Source organism: Ceratotherium simum, chromosome 30 (assembly GCF_057802395.1).
Source record: "Ceratotherium simum simum isolate JZ-2026a chromosome 30, ASM5780239v1, whole genome shotgun sequence".
NCBI lineage: Eukaryota > Metazoa > Chordata > Mammalia > Perissodactyla > Rhinocerotidae > Ceratotherium > Ceratotherium simum.
This window is the reverse complement of record NC_141929.1, coordinates 31,683,493-31,692,349: the sequence shown is the minus strand read 5'-3', so window position 1 is coordinate 31,692,349 and position 8,857 is coordinate 31,683,493. Positions and strand designations below refer to the sequence as shown.

The 8,857-nt window shown below is 62.3% G+C and overlaps 1 protein-coding gene across 1 annotated transcript; it reads right to left on the bottom strand.

The window, feature by feature from the left end:
- Positions 1 to 597: 597 nt before the first annotated feature.
- IRX3 (iroquois homeobox 3) lies at positions 598 to 3,604 on the bottom strand. Its single transcript, XM_004431604.3, has 4 exons — positions 3,018 to 3,604; positions 1,745 to 2,867; positions 1,496 to 1,562; positions 598 to 1,015 (listed from the first exon to the last, which is right to left on the bottom strand). The coding sequence occupies exons 1-4, from the start codon at positions 3,282 to 3,284 to the stop codon at positions 961 to 963; spliced, it is 1,512 nt and encodes a 503-aa protein (XP_004431661.1). The 5' UTR covers positions 3,285 to 3,604; the 3' UTR covers positions 598 to 960.
- Positions 3,605 to 8,857: the final 5,253 nt, after the last annotated feature.

Sequence of the window (8,857 nt, the reverse complement as noted above, 5' to 3'; positions counted from 1 at the left end):
TCGTGGTCACCAAGAAGGATGCGCACCCCTAAGGCTCCCGCCTCTCCATATCCCCCTACTCAGCGCTACCCCACACCCTTCCATCTAGACGGGGGAGTCTGGGGGTGCAATGTGGTTGGAAGGGGCTTGACGCTGAGCTTGCACAGCCCCTTATGTAAGACTGAGAAAACCTCAATTGTGCTTACCTAAGAATGGGGCGCGGGAGTGATGAGACCCTCCCAACCTAACCCCTCTGCGTCCAGAACCTTCTCTAAGTCTTTCTGCCATGTCACCAGAGAAGGCCCCAAGACTCCACGGTTGCTCCAGCCGACCGGCCGGTTGGGCCCAGTTTCCCAGCTCCTTGGAGGGAATCTTGCCCCGCCGTCCCACCTGTGTCCTCCGCCTTTTCTCTCCGCGCCCCACGTACTTCTCCAACAGCCTCTCCTCCAGCGGCGCTCCCAGCCCCGCCACTTCTGCGTCTCCTCCGCTTCTGCGCTCCTCTCCCCACACGGTCCTGACTCGTTCTTTCCGGCTGATTCGGGCGACTCTTCAAACATGGGGGCGGGTACAGAACAAAACAAAAAACACCAAACATCCATCCGGGGGCAGACAGGCGGGTTATAGTCAAAGTGGCAACAGCTCATTTATTTAGCCAAAAATAGATACTTTCTTGTACAATTTGGTTCACACATATGTACAATTTTCTGTATATACACAAAAAAAGTCAGACACGCTTATTCTTACTGAAACTCCACTCCCCCCAAATCAACCGACCAAACCAACCTCACAAACTTAGCTAATGTGGGGTACAGAAGCGACTTGGGGAGGACTGAGGGGGACTTGTTTTATTTTTCTTTCTTTTTTTGTTTAGTTTCCTTTTTTAGGTATTCATACATGGACATGCTTCCAAGTCATAACTATACAGAGTGATTTTTCTTTTTACAATTATTACAACGATTTAAAAATTTTTTAAAAAAGGAACTAGGATGAGGAGAGAGCCGATAAGACCAGAGCAGCGTCCAAGTGATTCTGGGGCCTGGAAGAGAGAGGCAGTGGTAGTAAAGGATGAGAATTGGGGACACCGACGCTGCCTAGGACGGCGAGACGCAACGTGGGGCTGGGACCCGGGGCAGGGAGGTGTCTCAACGTAAAGTGATGTCCAGCTGGAGATGCTGGTCTTCCGGCTTAACTATAAGACGGGTGGGAGGTATCAGGACCCGAGCTCTGCGGCTGGAAGGAGGTGGGCTTCAGAGAGCCGCCGCCCACTCCAGGGGCCTGCTGGCCCAGCTGCGCTCGGGTCCCACAGCGCCATACCCTGGGCCGCGCCTGGGTGCCTGACTCGACTGTCGAGCCCTCCCTGGGCCCGCGGCGACAGAGGAGTGCGCTTCGTCCCCTTTTAAAAGCGAGTCCCAGCTGCGTTCCCCGGGGGCAAAAGCCCACGCTTGTTCCGAGTTTTTTCCTTCGCCCACCTGCCTGTCCCACCATCCTCCCACGTCGCCACCTCGAGGTCTCTTACCGCCTGGGCACGGGCTGGAAAGCTGTCTTGAGTAACTTTTTCTCCATTTCCAAGGCACTACAGCGATCTAAGGGAAGCGGGGAAGAAACAGGAGGGGCTTTAGGGCGCTCCATTCCCGCACTCAGGGCCACGGGAGGCAGGCGCGGAGTGGCGAGCGCACTGCGCCCCGGGGGTCCTGCCCATCTCCGCCTGCCCCGGCGCGACCCCCGAGCCCGCCCCTCCCTCCGCATCTTGCTGCTCAGCAGTCACCTGTTCCGCCCTCGGGCTCCGCTGGTCGAGCGAAGGCGGCGGCGGCGGCGGCCGGGTGACCCGTGGCACCGGGAAGTCCCAGCAGGTGTGGAGGGGCCGAGCCGAGCAGGGAGAGCGGGTGCGGGCGTGGGCCGGGCTGCGGGCCTGGGAACGGACGGTTGGTCCAAGCGGGGAACTTGCCCAGCGGCGCCGAGACGAGTCTGTGAGCCGCGGCGGCGGCGGCGGCCGGAGAGAGCTGCAGGGCTGGGGGCGCGACGGCTGCCCCGGGGGGAGAACCCCCCGCGCCCGGAGGCGAGCGGCGCGGGTTGTCTGGGCTTGTGGCCGTCTCGGCCAGGGACCAGATCTTCGGCTTCTGCAGTGCGGAGGTGGGTGCGGGTGCGGGAGCGCAGGGGTCCAGGCCCGCGGGGGGCGAGGGCGGAGACAGCGGCGGAGCAGCGGCCACCGGCGGTGGCGCTGGGGCCAGACTCAGGACCGGCAGTGGACGCTCCTCCAAGCCCTCGGAGCTGTCGTCCGAGTCGCTATTCTTGGAGTCTGAAATGGGTCCCAGGCCGAGGTCGCCGTCCCTGTGCGCCGCCCCAGCCAGGGCCAGCTCAGGCCCCGCGGCCGCGCCGTCTAAGTTCTCCAAATCGATCTCCTCGTCCTCGTCGTCGTCCGCCAGGCCCTCGCCCCCCGTGTCCTCCTCCTCCCCCCCGAGCTCCTCCTCCTCCAGCTCCAGTTCGCGTTTGCTGTCTTCTTCATCCTCCTCCTCATCCTCCTCCTCGCGCTCGCTCCCGTAAGCGTTGCCCTCCTCGTCGGTGCGGCTGCGGGGCGCCCAGGTCATCTTGTTCTCCTTCTTGAGGCGCCGGCGCGCGTTGGCGAACCAGGTGGAGACTTGGGTGAGGGTCATCTTCGTGATGATGGCCAGCATGATCTTCTCACCCTTGGTGGGGTAGGGGTTCTTGCGGTGCTCATTGAGCCAGGCCTTGAGCGTGCTAGTGCTCTCGCGGGTGGCGTTCTTGGGACGGGACGGGTCCCCGAACTGGTACTGGCCGTACGGGTAGAAGGCAGGGTGCGGGTGCGGAAACGCGGCGGCCGCGGCCGGATGCTGCACCCCCGGGCTGTCCTTCAGCTCATACTGCGCGCCCTGTACGCACATGGAGAAGGAAGGGACACGCGCGGAGGATGAGCACTAGCGGTCGCCGCCTCCACCCTCCCGGCCCGGGCCCGCTAGGCTACTCCCCCACGCTCACCTTGTCTGGCGCCCCAGCTCCAACTCCCCATCCCGGGTGCTTACCAGCTGCGGGAAGATGGGCAGCTCGGCGGCGTAGGGCAGGAAGGCGCCGTAGCCTTGGGCGGCTGCGGCCGCCGCAGCCGCCGCAGCGTAGGGCGCTCCGTACACGGACGAGAGCACGTTGGACAGGGACCCGGAGGCTGCCAGCTCCGAGGCTCCGGCTCCCGGGCCGCCCCGGGCCCCAGCGCTGCCGCCGCCGGCGGCGGCCCCCGGGCGCTCGGGTGGGTAGAGCGGGCGGATGTACTGGTATCCGAGCTGGGGGAAGGACATGGTGGCCCGCGGGGCACGGACGGAGACGGGGTCCGGCCCCCGGGGCCGCCCAGCTCAGCGCCGCCCGCGGGCTCCGCCGCGCATCGGGGGCTGGGCCGGGCTGGGGCCGCGCTGCGCCGCGCTCCGCGTTCGCCTATTGATCTGCTCCGCGGCGGCGGCGGCGGCGAGGAGCCAGGTCAGGTCCGAACAGATTGGCGGAGATTCCCGGGGCTCCGGGCTCTGATTGACATTTCCACGGGCCCGCAAGCCCCTCCTCTCTGCGCCGCTCTCCCTCCTCTCGGCAGCCGGAGCAGCCTCTGCCCGCGCCTCGCTCCTCACTGCCCTCCTCTCCCGGAGCAGTGTTGCGCCTCGCCTCCTTCGCCCTCCTCTAGTTTTCACTCCCCCCTCGCCCTTCCTCTCCCCTCCCCTCTCTGCGCTCCTCTTCCCCCCAGGATCGCTTCCGCTCCTTCGCGCTTTCACTCTCCTGGACGCTAGGAAACTCTTATCTCTCTTTCTCGTTATTCCTTTCTCTCCCCTTTCTGTTCCCTTCACTCTTTCTTCTCTCGTTTCCTCTCTACTCACACAACTCTCCTCCCGGTCCCACCCCTGGCCTCTGCGCCCTGGGCTAAGGCGGCCTAAAGTTGTGGACACATAGGGTGCTGTGCGGGGGGTGTATGTCCGTATCTGCGTCCGTGTCTGTGTGTCGGTCCCCGCCCTCACCCCCTCCCTCGCCCTTCCCCAAATCTCGGGTCTGACGTCGCGCCCTCTTATTCGACTTTTCCTTGCGTCTCCTTCCCGAGTCGCCAATCGCCGGGGCGCCTTCCAGGCGCGGCCGCCCACCCCCGCGGATCCTGCGCGCGGGGCGGGGCGGGGGCGGGGGCGGGAGCCCGGGCGCTCGGAGTCCCTCCCCGCCCCTTCGGGCCTGCGCCGGGAAGGGGAGCGAGAGGCGCGGGGACGGGGGTGAGTGCAGGGTCAGCTCGCCCCTCCCCGCCTCCCGCCCTCGGTACCTCTCCCTCGCCCGGGCATGGGCCTGGGTCGGGACCAGATCTCGGTTCAGGGCGGGCGCTGGGGCTTTACCCTGCGCGGGCCCCCTCTGAGGCTCGCACCTCCTGACTCCGGGCCACTCAGCGGCGTAGGGAGGGCGCTAGAACCGTGCGCGGAGGGTGAGGGGGTGCGTTCTACCGAGTCTTCAAAGGCCATCTCACTGCCCAGGCGGACCAAACCCTGAAATTAGCCACAGTAACGCCGCCTCAGTGTCCGGGTGCGAATCCCTTATTAGAAATGGCGGGCTCGGCCGAGGGGCTGAAGGGCGGACGCCCCGGGGGTCCCCGGGAGCGAAGACAGGAAAGTGGAGCCTGCAGTGCCCTAAGCGGGTTGGGATGGGGGCGGCGCAGGGAGCCGGGTGGCGGAGGCTCCAGGAACTTTCGGAGAGCGCCCGAGAAGTTTGTATATTGGAATTTTCGGTCTGTAGAGGTCCTTTGCTTCATCACCCCTTGCCCTGCTGCCTGGTCTCCGCGCCAACCTGTTTTCTTTCTACAAGGATCCTCCCACCGTCTGGGGTAGGGAGGGGAGGCCAGACTTTTAGTTTTATAGTGGGATATTTCGTAAATCAAATCTGAAATCCCCATATCCAGGCGCACATCTTCACCGATTAGGGCGCGCAGCCGAGAGCGGGGTTGAAATTCTCGGAATCGCGGTGGCTCGGGGCTAAACGCTTTAGGCCGCAGCGGCGACCGACGCGCAGGCCAGACAGCGCTCCGGGGACGGCACGGGGCGGTGACTCTGCCCTGGAGTTGCCAGCCCCGGCTCGGAGGCGGAAACTGGCCGCCGCGCTCTGAGTGATAGAGGAGTCGAATCCGAATTCCACCAGAGTGGAGGGATCAGAGAGTCTCGGCCCGGCCGTCTCTGGTCTCAGCAGCTCTGGGGAGCCCAGTTCGAGAATAACTCCTGCGGGCACCCCGTTTGGACCACCCCCACACTCCGCCTCTTTCCACCAGTCTCCGCACAGGTCAGCGGCTCCAGTTCGTGTGAACGCCGAGAAAATTGGGGGAGAAGACAAAGGAGAGTTTGGGGTTGACCAAGTTTGGGGTTCGATTGGAGAAACTGCCCTGCGGCCTTCTCAGATAGGTCAAGCTGCTTCCCTTATCCCCTGCACCTGAGCCTGGTGCCTGGCCTTAGCTGGAGTCTCCCCAGAGGAGGAGATGTCAGGGGGAGTTCTGGCCTTGAAATGTTTCCCCGGCGCCTGATTTCGTTTACAGTTAAACCTCTCAGCCAAGCGGCACAGGGTATCATGGGCTCACGTTCTCGCGAAAAATCTCGGGGTTACAAAATTGAGGGTAACATTTCCCAGAGTGTTTCCTAGGTGTCAGATCTCGTCGAGCCTCGAAGCCCCTGAAATCCTAGAGTTTGCACAAAGTGGTGGCACCAGACTAGGGCAGGGCCAAGAGCGAGACTCCAAGGTGGGGAAACACGGGCTGCGCTGTAAGTGCTGGGATGAAATGCCCGATATTTAACTCAGCTTTTCCAGAAGGAAAAGAGAAAACAATGAGCCCTGGAGATGCATCTTCCATATTAACCAGCTATCGACCTGGCTGCGTCGGACTGTAGGAGGTGGGAAAGAGGCCAGGGAAGGGGCGCGGCTGTGAACCAGCCACGCCGACCCTGGGGCGCCCGTGGCCCAGAGGGTGAACCTCCAAACCTAGAAGCGGCCCCAAGAACCTCGGTTAATTAGATCCCTCCAGGTGCCCCAGGTCCAGAACAGAAGCGGCCTCTCGGCTACCCTAGACCCCAGCTGAGATCTGCTCTGCCCTGGCCAGTACGATCCGCGCCCCACGTCGGGACTCAGCGTCCCGGGCAGCCGAGCCCCGACGTGGGGCTGGCGCCCCAACTCAACCTGGCCAGTGGAGCCCGGCTCCGGACTGAACTCGCGGGTCTGAGGACAGTCGCACCTTTTCCAGGGATTTTTAATCCAAGTGATGGGGTCAGGACACACAGGCACAAGGAGAAAAAGCAGGGGCACGGAAAGTTGATTTGAGAAAGGCGTGCGCGCACAAACGCGCCGCACGCAAAAGCTTCTCGAACATCATCTCGCCTTATTCCAACGTCCCGGCGCACAAAGCGCTTCGGAGGCTTGCTGTAGTGCTCTTTCACCGCGGGGCAGCGTGTGGGGGAGTGCACGGAGAGGGTGTCCATAGCACACGCTTGGTGCACACTGCAGCGCTCGCCTGACTCGCACCTGGAACCGCGGCCCGACGTACGCTCAGGGCCCGTGACCCGCCAGGTTCAAGGGCTGCGCCGCGCGCTGCACACGAGCCTCGAGCCACCAGACCCCTTCCTGCCCTCTCCTCGCCCAGCCCCACGGTGCGCGCACGTCCCCGTCGGGGGGCGCCGCTGCAGCCCTAGGTCTCCCCGCGGAGGCCCATCTTCTGTCCTTCCCTCCCAGGGCCGCAGTCCCCGGGATGCAGTGTGGACCGCCGATCCCTCCGCTTCCTGCAGACGCCGCGGCGCACGCTCCCACCGCTCCCTCCCCCCGCGCTCGGGTTACAGGTTAATGAAATGCTCGTTTTCCTCAGTCATTTGTTTTGTTTTCCTGCAAAGTTCTGATAAGTAGCTAACCAACGAAGCTTGTAATTACAATCTTACAGAAACCGGGCCGATCTGTATATAAATCTCACCATCCAATTACAAGATGTAATAATTTTGCACTCAAGCTGGTAATGAGGTCTAATACTCGTGCATGTGATAATCCCCTCTGGATGCCGGCTTGATCAGATGTTGGCTTTGTAATTAGACGGGCAGAAAATCATTATTTCATGTTCAAATAGAAAATGAGGTTGGTGGGAAGTTAATTTCTCTCCGCTCTGTGAAGCGTAGACAAGAATTTAATGATTTAATTACAGTTGTAAGCCCTTTCCATGAGACTTAAATTGAGCTGAGAATATTTTTTTCCTTCTCTCTCTCTCTTCCGCGTTCTCTCTCTCCTCTATTAGCAGCCGCGTGGACGCCCGAGTGCGTGGCCTGGTGTCCGCACCGGGAGGGATTTGTATCTGGCTAGAAATCCGGACCCCGAGGATCCCAGGAGGCCGGGCCGGCAGCCTCCAGAGCCGCCCCGGAGCCGGCCGCCGCTCTCCACCAGCCGCCAGGGCCTCCGAGCCCTTCTCTGGGTCCGGAGAAGCATCAGGAAACTTTGGGAGAAACTTTGCCAACTTTGCTCTCCGGGATGGAGAGGCCGCCCGAATGGCCGCGGCGGCGGCAGGCCGCGTCGCGCGGGGTGGGCCACCAGGCAGGCTCGGGCACCCCGGAGCGGGCCCTGCCACCCGAGGACGGGCGCGAGCCGGCCGGCCAGCCCCTGGCTCCCCCGCTCCGCCCCTGCGCCTCCCCCACCTTGCCGCGCCCCCGGGTCTCCGAGCAGCCGGCGACGCGCAGCGCTCAGAATGCCTGGGTCAAAAAACTTGGCCCTCAGCGCAAGTGACTTTGTTTCTCTTTACCTCTCCAGGATCATACTTTTTCCACCTGACTTGAGCAGTTTCACCCCCTTCCCTCCTTGGTTTTTCTCTACCCGTCTATCCGTCTCTCCTACTTTCTCTGTATTCGATCTCTAGGTCATTCCTTTTTCTTCTCTTTCCTCCGCTCCCTCGTTCCTTGGTTCATTTTTTTTCCCCCTGGACCACTTTTCAGTTCACTTTTTTCATTTTGCTCCTCCCTCTTTTCTTATGTCTCTCTTTCCCTCTCCCTGATTCTGAGGGTGTCCCTCTCCCTCGCGTTCATTTCTCGTTCTTTTTCTCTTTCCTCTTTCTCCCATCCTAATCTCATATTTCCTTCTTCGATTTCTGGTCTGTCTCTCAGGTTCTCCTCTGCGTGTGTTTTCTGTTTTCTCCTCTTCCTCTCCAGGATCTGTGCCCTCCCCCCGTGGATCTGCCTTGCCGGCGGCGCCCCCTTCTCATCCGTCTTGGGAGATAAATATGTCGCCTTATTGGACGCCGAGGCCGGAGCCGGGTGATGGGGCTCGGCCAGCCTAGCGCATCTTCTTCATGCATATTGAGGAGATGGTAATGAGCGCGTTTGCATTGTTGCATGGAAATGCTGCGTTTCCTGCCGCAGTTCAGAGGGGGCGAGGGTGGCGCGGGCCCAGGAGAGCCCCGCAGTGGGCACCCGGCCTGGTGGCCGCAGCTGGCCCTCAACTGGCTCACGGGTGCTCGGGGCCTGGGGGAGGAAGTGACCTCGCCGAGCGCCAGCCTGTTCGCCTCCTTGGGTTTTTCCACGAAGGCCGGCGCGCTCCCCTCGGTAAAGCCTCGTTACTGGGACTCCCGCCTCGGCCTCGCTCGCGACGGTTCCTTCGCGCCCCCGCTCCATGGGCCTCTGGGTCCCCTCCCCTGATGTTTGGAGGCCTGTGATGGAGCGCCACCAGAAAATTAGTGCCTGACAACGTCGTCTAATGGCAATAAATTGCGATTCCGAGCGACACGTCGCGGGATCAAACACCGCATTGTGCACCCCGTGTCGCTGGCTCCTGGTTAATCTTAGAGGGCGCACTGGCAGCGCTTGGTCAGGGAAGGATGCGCGCAGGCCCCTTGGCTGTCGGGAAGCCGGCTCCC